The 14,010-nt window shown below is 34.1% G+C and overlaps 2 protein-coding genes across 5 annotated transcripts in view; both read right to left on the bottom strand.

The window, feature by feature from the left end:
* The window catches only part of LOC142339968 (uncharacterized), a 293,075-nt gene that overhangs the window by 14,589 nt on the left and 264,476 nt on the right, over nt 1–14,010 (bottom strand). The gene's annotated exons all lie outside the window — the stretch shown is intronic.
* LOC142339343 (neurocalcin-like) overlaps nt 8,733–14,010 on the bottom strand; it is a 30,099-nt gene continuing 24,821 nt past the window's right edge. For all 3 annotated transcript variants that reach the window (XM_075389325.1, XM_075389328.1, XM_075389326.1), the window contains exon 5: nt 8,733–9,777. In XM_075389325.1, coding sequence (XP_075245440.1) covers nt 9,574–9,777 — 204 coding nt within the window. In that variant the 3' untranslated portion in view covers nt 8,733–9,573. The remainder of the gene's footprint in view (nt 9,778–14,010) is intronic.

Here is a 14,010-nt window from a genome sequence, read left to right as displayed (position 1 = left end):
CGTAGTGGACCCATTTTTGTTTTTTTTTGTTTTCACTTCACACCTTCAATATCAAAGTAAAGATAATTGATTATTTCCTGTATTACTTGTGTTCCACTGTAGAAAGGTTCAAATTATTTGTCTGATCAGTTTCTATGGCGGGGTTGAACACCATTACTAAATCACTTATTTCATATTGTAGTCCAAATAATCTACGGTCATAGTAAGCTTTTTGACTTTCTTGCTCCACGCCCATGATTTCTCGTCGCCGTTCATGACTAGTTTCTATTTCATTTTTCAAGCAACCAACATAATCACTAAAGGTCGGATAGATTTTGGTTTGTATTGCTTGATACATGCATCAATTGTCAGTGCACATGATTGTCCAAAAAGGAGGTGAAAGGGGCTATACATTGTCGCAGAGTGAAATGATATTCTGTACGCCATCATTCCTAGCGGAAGGTAGTCGCTCTAGGTGTTGTGATGCTCACCCAAATATTTTACAAGACTTTCTCCGATTGTGCGATTAGTACGCTTTATCATAGCGTTTCCTTGAAGATGATAAATTCCTGTTGATGACTTGTTCATTCCGAAATTTTTAATCACGTTCTTGAAAAAACTTGACATAAAATTTCTGCCCTTGTCACTATGGAGATTGACCGGACAACCAATTCTAGCAACCCATAGGTTTACAAAGGCTTTAGCTACTGTTGAGCCTCCTTGGTTGCTTATGGGAATTGCATCATTACATTTTGTAAACTGATCTCCAATGAACAAAGTGTATTTGTTTCCTTCTGACCAGGGTAAAGATGACTTAATATCCAAGGCAACTTGCCAAAAAGTTTGACCTGTTTTCCAAGTTTTCAGACCCTGTATGCGTTTGTGGTATGGGGACTTCTTTTAACAGCATACTTCGCATGAAATTACCCACTCGTGAATATCATTTTGCCTGCCAGGCCAGTAGAATTGCTCTTGAACCCTAACAAATGTATAATTCATACCAAAATGTTCACAATGTTGGTGAAGGTAAGATAGGATATTATTTAAAAGAGATCTCTGAATAAGTATTTGTGATAAGTTGGTACATTCGGCAGTACGTTTGCTTCTCTTATTTAAATCATTTTCTTTTCATTAATTTGTGAAATCATTCCAGAGTTTCCAAAATGCCCTGGATGCTCCCGCCAAGTTCCCTTTTGGGGATGTTTCCCGATCTCAATACAGTTTCGCAGAATAATAAGTCCGGCTGCCTTTTTGTGATGTTCAACTAGTTGCTCCACATTTTCCTAGCCCAATGGACCAGAATTTTTGGGTGTTTGTGTTTAATTGGTGTTTTACTTGATCCCAATATTTGAATTCTTCTTCAGCCTGTGGGACTCTCGACAAACATTCGGCATGATGGATTTTTTCCAGCTTCCTGTTTGGTTTCGAAAACAAACTGCCCCATTTTTCTATCAATGTTGCCAATGATCCGTCTGCTTCCTGAAAGCTATATAACCAATGAGGGCCCTATGATCGGTAACAATTAAAGTCTTTTGTCCCAAAAGACTATTTTTGATACTTTCTGAAGTGTTGAGTGAAATAATACTATCGCAAAAAGCTCTCGTTTTGTCGCAAAGTAGTTTCGTTGACTTTTGCTGAGCGTTTTGCTTGAGTACCCAATATCTCACCCCATTGTTGTTTTTGCAAATATTTGCACCAATGCCAAACAGAGAGACTTCGGTGTTTAGTGCATAAGGGTACGTGTCTTTGGAATAACCCAAATTTGTTGCAATCTGTAGTGCTTGTTTTAGTTTTTCAACTGCTGATTCAAACTCTTAGCTCCAAGAGAATTGTTCCTTTTTGTTTTGATAGTTTCTACAGCGGCTCTGCTATTTTTTCAAAATCATCTGGAATCACATCTCTCAATTGTAACAACCCAACTGTCGTCTTAACCAACTCCAAATGCTTCTCAAGATTTAGAGACTGGAGGACTGGATCCTACTATCTCCAGAATCGCGATCAGGCATTCCACTGTTGCACCAGTGCTGTACTGAAGTAGCGATTTTGTTAGCTTGATATACCAAAAGCGGGGTTTTAAACAGTACTTCCTTCTCCAACGATTTGTTTCCACTCAACTCAAAAGCCAACTCAACCAATGGTACATATAACACATGGCAAGAACCACTTATCTAAGCTCTACCAATTGTAACAACCCAATTGTGGGATTAGCTAGCTCCATATACTGTTTAAGATTTAGAGTTTAGAGGACACAAACCTACTATCTCAAGAACTGCGTCCAAGCATGCTTCCGTTGCACCAAAGCTCTGCTGAAGTAGCAACTTTGTCAAAGTTCATTGATTTTTGTTTTCTACAATTGCTGCGATTTTCATCAGAAGCAAAAGTTGATTCCAGAACATGATGGCATTCAAAAATATCAAACCGTAATGCCAAAAAAAATCCGATTTTTTTCTATAAGAATTTCTGACTGCCGCAAAAACCGAGAGAAATTTTTTGTTGTTTTTTAGCGCCAGATCTCTTTCAAGCGGTTAAAAAAAGTTTCTGGCATCAAACAGAAAGATAGTTTCAGAACGATCTTCAGGAAAACTTCGGTGGATTGCATGACAGCATGTTAATTTCCACACTTCTATCCAAGGCACTTTTGTACGTTTTCCAACTAATTGGAGATATTGTTTACCTATAATGCTTTTATATGTATTTTCTGAAACCTCGCCAATTCCAACTGGTCCAACTCCTGGGCCTTTTATATTTCTTGTAACACTTATCTCCTGCAATCAGAGGACAAGCGTTACAAAAATTCGAGAAAATTAGTTCTAAGGTGGCAATTCTGGTTGCAACGTTCCACTATTTTGCTGAGATCGATTATTGAGGATGTCAAAAATTGTCTCAATTTGCCCGCAACAAAGCAATGTTGCCATTTGTTTTCATTGCGGCACGTTTAATTTTAGAGCCCTTCATTTGCTCCAAAAAAAGAAAGCTGGGACGCCAAATCCCGGTTTCTCAGGTCAGGTAAGACGTATTCAAGTTTATATTTTTGACTAAATGGGTGCTTTCTCGTAGAAAATTGAGTACGGCGCAATTTTTTCCCAATGATAATCCTCTTTTTATCGGATGTTGATACAGCACCACCTTTTGCATTGTCTGAAAGAAATCTGGAATCGTTCGATATTTTACTAGACTGCATTTGTTTTTTGAAGGCTTTAAAATCATCCACTCCTTGTTTCCTTTAAAATCACCTTAAACGCTCCTGAAGTGCTTTTGTCTCATTGAACCGATTGTCAAAATTGCCCCTGATTCAACAATCAAGCCTTCTAAACAAAGTTTTATTATTGGAGCTTTTCTCGTTTTTTGACGTTGCGAAAGGTAAATGCTTTTTATTTGTTTGTTCTAAAAGTTTTTCCAATAGTCGCATGGTTCCGAGGTTGCCTCGGTTAGGGCTAATTTCAGCTGTTTTCGGAGAGTCAATTTTTGCATGTTCACAGCAGTGTCTGTAAATGAAGTGTGGACTGTTTTTGGTATGCATATTTGTATCGCATCTGTAACATCAAACTCCACCAACTCGGATTTCTTATAGAATTTTGACCACCGTTGATATTTTTTGCTGTTTAGTTTCAGTTGAATGGTTTTTTTGGCCAGCACGGAGAAGATTGGACGGCACGTGTGCCTTAAAAATAGGAATCACACCAGTCAACAAAAATAGAAATTGGGTAACAAAAAAATGTAGATTTCAAGCTCCAAGTTTCTTAATCTTTATTTCAAACTTCGGTTACAAATTTTTCCTTAAAATTTCCTAGCTTTTGAATATAACATAATTTTACAAATTTCTCAAATATCCCATGTACTAACATAGCAAATGGGAATTGAGTTGTAATTTAGACCAAGAACATTTAATTCTTCCTTTGCTCCGTTGTTTTAGGTTCTTTGTTTTCTTCGCTATTCCGTACATATCATTCAACTTTTGTTTAATTTTGCTGAATTATGTCGAAACTGCTACCATAAGTGGTTAGATTTTTAACTTACCGTAATAATGTTCGTTTCTTTTGCTATGATTGACTCTATCTGCCAAAACCTAACCATTGTTTTTGTAACGGCTGCTTTCCTATCAGTAAGGAAACTTTTATACCGCCCAGTTCTTTTTTAGCTGTTTACAAGCTGTCGGGATAATAAGTTGTAAAGTTCGCTTCTGTAACTTTATATCCACTATTCTGTAAATTACCGTTGCAAGAAACGTTGGTTTATTAGTCCAAATAACTAATCGTTCAGCTTTGCTGAATAATAAAATCAAATGCTGGAACTACTCGGTAAGTTCCAATTAAATAATCAAACAATTTTTTCTGAGTTTTCGTCAATAACTCAATAATTCAAGTTGCTGTTATTCAAACCAAAATTTGTGCCCCAATAGGTTGCTCACTGCTTATGTTTATAAACGAATCTAAGGGGTACATTCGGTTTTAGAATAGAACCCATTTCACAGAGGAGAACCTTTTTTTTTGCCGAAAGCGGACTTGAATTGTTGGTCAAAACAGATGTCCTTCGTTAGTTACTGGGGCCGAAGCCATAGAGACAAGATAGCATCTAGGTTTTTGGTTTGAACCACCTAGGTTTTAGGTTTTTGGATCTTTCACCACCCATACTTTTAACGAACTGATTATAAGTCGTTCGTCTGGTCAAAGAAGAGGAAATTTTTTCACCCTTACGTTCAGCTAACAGTGATTCTTTATTTTCCTTTCTCTCAAGTTACTCAAGCTTTCAAAACAAAATCGTTGATGAGATATATTACAAGTTTCACGTTAGCAAGACACAGTATTTTACTGCTCAAGTAAGATTGAACGGTTAGGCAGACTGGACTTTCATGTGAAAATGATTTTCCTAGTTCTCTCAAAGCCAACCCTACTTCAACTAAAATCTCTAGTGTTCTGCTCAAGCTAGAGCTCCCGTTTTCCCACAAGAGCTGGACCCGGTTTCTATGCTCACAACAAAGCTCAGGCAATAATTATCCGATTGTTCACAGCAATCTGCGACACACACACTTACTTTTATTAAACTTTGAAGTGTGTGGAATCAGATCCATGCGGAGTTTCACAAGTATTAGTTCTTTCACTTCACTTCTGTATAAGTGGCAGCAGCTATGATTTTTTAGAAAAGTCAAACTAACACTTTGTTGTTACCAGGTGTAAAACGCAATTTTGGTATACAGCAGTTTTAGTGACCTCGTTTTGTTAAGACTTTAACCCGGTCAGCCTGTTCGCACTTTTGGGGGCTCTTTTAAACGTTTACAAATGTATTGAATTTAGAGAGAAAATCGATCGACATTAAATTGTTTTAATGAAATAAATGTTTGAGGAGATTATTAATGATCCCTTGACAGTTTTTTATTTTTTACCCAGAAAATCTTTCACACCAATTTAAATCAAATTAGGAAGACTTTGCCACTTTATACTGCATTTGTTTCTCCCAGTAGCTTGGATGCTATACTTGACAACTTTAAGAAGAACGCAGTTTTTTAGAGCTAGTCATCTAGGTTCTCAGTTTCTGGGTTTATTCTCAGTTTTCAGGCCTACACTCTTCTTCCACATTTCCTAACAAAAAAAATTAAATTTTTCAAATCAGCGCAAAAAAGAATAATTTTGGAGAAAGTTTCAGCCGTTTTGTACTGCCTTTTTGCCTAATCTTAAATTCAATATTTTAATCTGTCGTGTTGACTTGTGTTAAATTTTTCTCGGTCTTTCAGGAGATGGAAAAAATTTAACAAATACAACATACGCTTAAATTAAATGAAAATATTCAACTAGTGTATGTTTTAGCAAAATTTTAAAAATTCTAGAGCTTTTCAAAACTGGATTTTTCTGTATAGGAGTAAACTAAAATTTTTCCGTGCCTTCTCAGAACTTTACTTTTATCTAGATTTCTTTCGTTTTTAACTTCTATCATAAGCACCTAATGACTGCAATTCAGAGAGTTACTGAAAGAAGATAAACTGATGTGTTCCTTATACCTTCCCAATTAAATTCTATAAGGAGTAACAAAAAACTATTCAGTTCTTGAATTTTTTTCATGGTTGAATTTTGGTTTGGCTTCATTCAATTTTCATATCATGATTTGTTTTTTTTGAACGTTGATTGATTTAACACAGATGGATAGTTGTTGCTCGTCTTCTATGTGAAAGAAATTAATTTCGGATTTTTCACATGAAATTTTTATTGGTTTCATCGTAGATCCGAAATCCAAAAGTAAAAGAAATTTATTAGAAAAATTATCTGCTGAAACTTAACAACCGCTCAGTTGATTTTTTTGAACAATTTTGTGGCTTTGGTTTGTTTTACAGGATAACTGTTTGAGTTCCTTCAATTGAGAACAATGATAACAAGTATTTGCTAAAGGTTATGAGCACTTTTTAGATCCCTAGTCAAAGAATTTTATTACATAATTTTGCGTTGAATGCGTCAAATTTATGTCTCTAAATTCATAGCGCTCAACGCAAAAATTATTAACAAAAATTGCAGTGAAATTTTGGAATTCTCAACGCTAGTTACCGCTTGTCCTACATAATTTTGCCTTTCTAAGCGTAGATTTTACATAATTTTGCTCAGAATTCAGTGTATTTCTCACATAAATTTGGGCTTTTAAGCGTCAATCTTGCTTTATTTTGTGTTGAATTTAGCGCAGATCTTACAAAACATTGCTTTATTAAGCTTGGACGTTAAAAAATTTTGTGATCCTAAGCGTAAATCTTACACAAAATTGCGTTGAATTTAGCGTCGACTTCACATAACAGTGGAGTTCCAGTAATAGTCTTTTTGCCTTTATTTTACAGCGTTTACTTATCTGAATCAGCTCTAAGCCGATTTTTTTGTCAACTCAGAATTTTAACGTTGTTTAGTTCTTTAGGGTCTTCACTCCCTACCACCATGTTGTATATTGCAGTCTCAATAATCTAATCAGGCTGCTACGCGTCTCATTTTTCTTGATCATGTGGCTCACTCTAAAAATTTCCCGTGTGAATTAATAAAAATAGTGTTTTATTGTACGATTTTGCGGGGAAAATGACGCACAAGAAAAGGCCCGATCACATGATAAATCGGATGAAATTACACGATTCTGTCGGGATTAATCTAAGGGTTTTGTGTGTGTTTCAAACTAATTTTTGTCTGAAATCAGCCCAATTGTTTGTGTGCAAAAACCCATTATCGCGTAAAAATTAAACAAAAAGTTTGTGTGAAATCACACGAAAAATCACGTAATTCGCAGAATTTGTTTTCGAATTTTTTACTTTTTTTGTGTGTTTCGAAATGGGAATTTTGTCTGTGTTTACACGAGACAATGGTTTATTATCCAAAAAATTGGGCTGTTTTCCCACAAATTTTGCAAAATTTATCAAATAATCGTGCATTTTTTCGAATGTCAGGTTATCCCCAAAAAAATTGTGTGATTTTTTGTTTAATTCACACGAAGAATACTTAGAGTGGACAACAAGGAAAAACTAATAAAAGATTACAATCCTTTTGAAACTGTCACGACGGTAATTTGTAGTTTCATTCGCCTGTTCTGTTTCTTTAGCATAGAAACTTTCAACATGTTGAAAATATTTTATTTACGAGGCGCAGCTGCCACCCACTCAAAACGAGGGCTCAAAACATTATGTGACAAAAATCAGGTGGCCCGCGTTACCATTTTTTTGGTTTCTCAAGTAATATCTGTGGTTCTAATCACTGAAAAGACCCAATATAGCATCAACTTATCATTGGCAGAACGGTCTTAAGTTCCTAAACAGATTTGGACAAGAAGACAGCCCACAGAGATTGGAATAGTAACGAAGCGTTTTGGGCCTACAGTTCTTGAGTGCGCTATATATACTTTGAACAAATTGTTTGTCAATTTTCTAAAATCTTTTCAATTGATCTCTTTTTTTTCAGAATTTATGGGCCATGGAATAACTTTTCAAATAAAAAAATCTTGTGTGTAATACGTTATATTACCGGAATTGCTTTTGAAAATACGTAAAAACAAATTAAAACAATAACGAATTGTTAAATATCCTTTTTCATCGTGTTCTGACAATTTTTGTTGCCAAATCGACTGAATCAGCGTCAGGAACACATTTTTCATTATTTTTTGGCTACACCCCAAAACATGGTCACCACCTGTGAAGGAACTTACTTCTTATAGGGAATACCACACTTATGTCACGGAATTCAAAAACGTCTGGCTTTTTGTTGATCTTTCTTTTTGGTTTTCATATTCAACTTCTTTTGAGTCTGATTCAACCTAATTAAGTTTTGCTGGGAAATCTTTAATGCCAAATACACAGTAGACAAAGGTCAGAAAACCGGTCAAGTCCAGTCTATGTTGTTTTTATGGGTTTCAACATTCAACTGGAACAAACGTTCATCAAAATTATTAATTTCGTGTTCATTTCATGGCTTTTCAATGCAACCACTAAAAAATAGCTTGCAAAAAATATTCTTTTAAAAAGTGCTAATTGGCTCATACGCTCTTTCGCACGACAAATCCTGTAGTTTTTCATCACACGAGCGTGAATATTCACATGAGACTAATTCATATGGGACGGTTTTCCATACTGTAGGAACATAATGGATAGCAAGAATTTTTCAAATTTCCCATGTATGCAAATACTGAAAGTCGGCAGTTTCATGTTGTGTGCAGTTGAACTAACAGTAGGAAAAGATTGATGAAAAAACACAAATTTCGATTTAATCTCCAATTTTGTCTGATCTTAAGAAGCTGAACAAAAATAGTTAAGTCTAATTTTGAATTTGTTCATAGTTTATATGACAGAGAACATTGACAACTTGATTAGTAATTTGTGTCGAAAAGCAATCGTTTGGAACAATATATATGGAATGAAATTTTTCGGAATTTGATCTTTGAAACAATAAGGGAAAGTTGACAGAATTTTATCAAAGGCATGTTTTGTCAGTTAGCTTATCGCACAATTGAACAGCGAAAGAATTGAAATGCACATTGATTGCTAACAGTTGAAACTAGATGGCATCAAAAATAATCAGCATGCAAGATAAATGTACATTTTAAATTGACACGGCGTCGTGATGAAACGAACACAAATTATATTTCCGTTATTAGAAGAGACGGCATTATATATAATTTGAGTCTGAAAGATACAAAATGTTAAAAATTAAAATATATTTGAACATTGAAATATCAAATTGACAAAGAAGATAATTCAGCAGCAGTATTTTTGCGCAAATTATACCTAAGTTTTCATTGTTTTATTATAGCTCTCTACAGGACCATAAAAAATATATAAATTTTTTACTCTGAACAGCTCGGTTAAAAATTTTAGTAGACACAGGTTAGGATGTAATAAAATCAGCGGAAAATACTGGAATCCCGAGAATTTGTAATAAATTTTATTCCATTTAGTAGTGAAACTGAAATTAAGTTCACTATGTAGATAGACATCGTTAACTAAGTTGCGCTAAAGCGTTGCTGTTAGAGGTGTGAATTAATTTTCCAATATTCAGTTCATAAAATGAGGTGTGAATAGTTTCACAAGTTAATGGGTGAATGTAGTTAATGTGTGAATTAAGTTGAAGAGTGAAATAAGTTCACTAATGTTTACTGTGCTCCGCCTCCGCTCGGATCGCACTGAAGCAAACGGACAATTGATGGATCGCTTTTTGCTCCCTCGATGAACTCTTCCAAAGAGAGTTTGCCGTCTAAGTTCTTGTCCATTTGTTTAAATATTTTATCAGTTCGCTTTTGCGGCGTTGCTTCGTCTTCGGGCATTTTCATTACAGAGCCCACCATTTTGTAGATTGCCTAAAACAACCATCAAATAAAAACTCAGCAAGCAACGTGATATAAAGAAAGCGGATGATTACGATAATGAATGATAATGTAATATCAACAATGAATGATGCCCAGTTGAATTTGCTTTTAATAAATTGCATTTAGTTGTACATGTGCGGCGATTGTCAATTACTATATTTGTTACATCTTTTATTTTTTAAAAAAGTTTTCATTAGCGTTATTTATATGAGTTAACTGTGGTCTCTGTGGCAAACTGATTGTTTACTATAGGAAGTTTCAAGAAATCAAAATTATTATTTTTCCACTGCAAAGTTAAAAAACAAGGAGGCTCGGTAATGTGCGATTGCACATAAGGTTCCGAACCCGCTCATCCAAAATTTTGGCATAATTGTCTACCAAATGAGGAACAGATAGAAAACCCCAAAAATTATTTTTAGGAATCCCAATAAACCCAAAAACCCCCAAAAAAACCCAAGTATTTTGCAAAAAAAATAGCATGAACGAAAAGATAGCCTCCAAAGGAAATAACTCAGTAGAGTAAATAATGATGCACTAGACTGATGGGATATGCCAATATTAGGAAAGCGAGTTAAGAGGAACAGCAAAATCAAACAACAACAACAAACATTAATTACATCAAAACCTTTGTCAGTTTTAAAAAACAAAACTTAATAACAAAGTCAATAAACCGTTAGATAAAACTGAAACTTAGCAAAATAACCTATAAATCACCAGAAAACATATAGGAGCAGTCCATAAAATGGTTTGGTAACAATTAGACAAAAAGAACATAAACAGCAAAGTTTAAAAATTCGCTTAATTTCTTTAAATACAATTAATTTCAAAGTAATGAAAACCATTAGAAATCAAGTAAATATCCCAAAGGGATAAGATTACCAGTGCTTCTATAGAAGGGCATTAAAAATGTTCTTATTCAGTTTTTTATGCGGCTAAAAAGAACAACAAAATGACAACAAACAAAAATTCCATTAAAACTTGCCAGAAAATGCTGTCGAAGCCTCAAGCCGTAAAGCCATTTTTTGGCCCTCAGAATATGTTCGATTGCGCCTTCTCCAAACACCGCTAATAAGACTTGTGAACAAGTAGACAAAAAAGAATAAAAGGGGCAAAAGTAAGTAATACATTTGATTTTCTTCGAAATCAAATTAATTCCAAAGACATGAATGCATTAATTACAAAATGAAATACATAAATAGGTTCATAATTCATCCAAAGAAAACTTTTGAGACATGCAATCAGAATATTTCTTGTGTCTATAAAACTAACATTGAATCTGACAAAATCAAATTAAATTTCTGTTTTGTGAAAAACCGATGTCGAAGCCAGTAAGGTCAAAACAAACTCCATAAAACTGTTAGATTTTGTCATACCAATCCCTTTGACACCTTCCCTTGACACCAATAACGTCATTCCTTAGACCAATAGACTTATATTTTACCGGCAATTAACGGGACTAGGTAACAAAAAGACAAAAAAACGAACAAAAATGCGACGTTAAGAACTTTTTTTCTTTATTTTGGAAAATTCTTGTTTTCAAAGTCATGAAAGCCATCAGCTATCTATTAATATCAGAATATTGGCTCATATAGGTTTTCTTGAAATGCCAATAAAAATTGTAATTATACAAGAAATTTCATACGACTAAAACGACAAAGCAAAAACAACAGTTAAAGACAAAATTAAAAAGTTCAATTACATTCTTCAAGAAAGAAGTGTCGAAGCCGTTAAAACGATAATCTATATCTTTGAGGATTCTAATAATTTTAATTCTGCCATACTTTGAACGCCAATAATGTGATATTAGAACTGTCAATAACGTCATAATGTGACAAAAATAGAAAACGTGAAAAACAGTCAAATATAAAATGATAAAAAAAATCTGAAATCTGGTAGTATCAAAGCCACAAACAATAACTTAAGACAAAAAACCGCAATAGAGATTAAATTTTATTTCAGTGGAAAGAGAGAAGAATTCTTTCTTTGCTGACACTAAGCTACAATTCGACCAAATCAGGAAAAAAAACAGAGGAAATATTCATTAAGACATTATTCATTTAGAAATCAATTATTTGTAAAAGTCAAAACGACCATAAACTTTCAGGTAAAAAACTAAATGCATTAGCTTGGAACTGCTTAGGAAGCCAATTGGACCTATCACTTCTGAGCTTTAATTTGATATTTTCTGTTCTTTAAAAAAAATAAAGTGATCATTTTTTTTTAAAAAAAAAGAACGACTGATTACGATCCAAATTCTTTTTGGATTGTAACAATCCAAGGTTGGCCACAAACTAACCCTGCTAATGCTTATCGTCCAATGGAAACACTTAATGTTTTGAAGATTATAGATATAGCTATTTTGTTAGTTGGAAACTCTGCGTTTTTGATATTCAACGAGTAAAGTTAGCAAAAAAACGGCAAAATTTTAATTATGACAGACTCTTAACAGACGTTGAAGTAGGAATAGCCCCCTTTTGATTCTACAAAAAATGTATTAGTTTTGTTTGGGTGTGTATTTCCGACAAATTTAATCAAAGACTAAAGATGCTTAGTTTTTTCTATTTTTTTTTTTAATGAAAAAGGTTGAATTTTGAAATATTTAGCCCAAATTTTTGACAAAAAAATTAAATCAAAATAATCAACGATACTTTTTTGTGTTCAAAAATAAAATCAACGACACTATTTTTTAAAATTCTAATAACTTTCAGCAAAATTGACAAAAATTTAGGCAAAAATTCCGGAAAATGTGAATAAAAACCACGGAATTCACTCTACTTTTCTCAAGAGGGGTCGGAACAATAAAGAGTGAGAGCATAAGTAAAATTTCGGATTCGGGCAACTTCGAGTACATCAACATAGCTATTAACCAAAATGGTCATAAGCTTAATTTGATTATCACCCTCGTCTGTATGATTGGCTGCGCAGTTATGCAGCACATACTAAAAGACTGGTTTTCGACAAATGAACTTATTAATAGAGCGAAAATAGACCAATAAGACGAGTAAAACATTGGAGAAACTGCATGAATGTCTTGACTAAACATTGAATTTAACCTAATAAAAGCAGGTGACGAGAAATTGGTCCTGATGAAAAATAGAAGAATTGGAAATTTCCCTATGGAAACTTTTTTGTGTCTATAAAATTTTCTAAAATTTTTTAATCGAACTTCCATTAGCCATTAAGAATCAGTAAAATAAGACATAAAAACCGCTAAAGAATACAAAAACTGGTAAATATGGATAGATCTGGCCAGAACACTAAAAATTGTACACTAGCACTTAACTGTTAAAAAACTAAACCATTGAATATTTATTCGATAGGCAACAACTTATTCATAAGAACAAAGATACGGCAGATGGCATTTGGTCAACAAAAGCGTAATGACAGATGTACTGGTATGGCATAACCAATAGCAGTACACCTCCTTCCACATACCCTTCGGCACGGGACTTACAAACCGTGGTTGACGATAGTCAAAATAAGAATGAACTTTTATAGTGATCAGGAAATGAACAAAAAAATGAGTCTAGTAGAACAACACTGTAAACAATACGAAGTTTTGAAGATATAGAAGACGTCTGTTATACGTCTAATAAGGCACTGAGATCCCTGTAATAATGGTCAACACAAGTTGCATGTGCTCAGATCTTGTGATTCTTTGGTTTGTAGAGATATGTCTTCTTACCCGTCCCGTGGCTCGGTCTTGAGTCTGTCGCGTTGTCATTGATTGTTTGTATCATTACCGTGCTTTCAATAACGCGCGCTTATTGCACTCGATTGGTGCAACAAGTGGGCTCCAGGGGATCTTTAAGGACTTACTGCGCCCAATATGTTGCTTATAATGCTTATGAATTTAGTACGAGCCAAAAATGCTTTATCAAATTTTTCACGGCACTATAATATTAAATTGTACTTATGGATTGCTCTAGTCTGCTCCGTTAAAAATAAATTTAATTGGAATTCATTAGTAGAGTTTGCCTCCATCTCTTTTATCAATGGAATTGATATTCAGAACTACAAAAACACATAAGGTAGTACGGCGCGACATAAGGCAAATTTCATAGTTTCCTATGGTGTTCTATTTTTAACTCTTCTCCAATACTGTTAAATCTGTCTGTCATAATAACATAGCTCACGGCAATTTAAAACAAAAAAGCTGACAACTGTTGCACTTTCACAGCTTTTTTTTGCTAATTAATCTTTTCGGTGGCTATTAATTCATGT

The sequence above is a fragment of the Convolutriloba macropyga genome, chromosome 5 (genome assembly GCF_964194025.1).
Source record: "Convolutriloba macropyga chromosome 5, txConMacr16.3, whole genome shotgun sequence".
NCBI lineage: Eukaryota > Metazoa > Xenacoelomorpha > Acoela > Convolutidae > Convolutriloba > Convolutriloba macropyga.
This window is presented reverse-complemented; position numbering and strand designations above follow the sequence as displayed.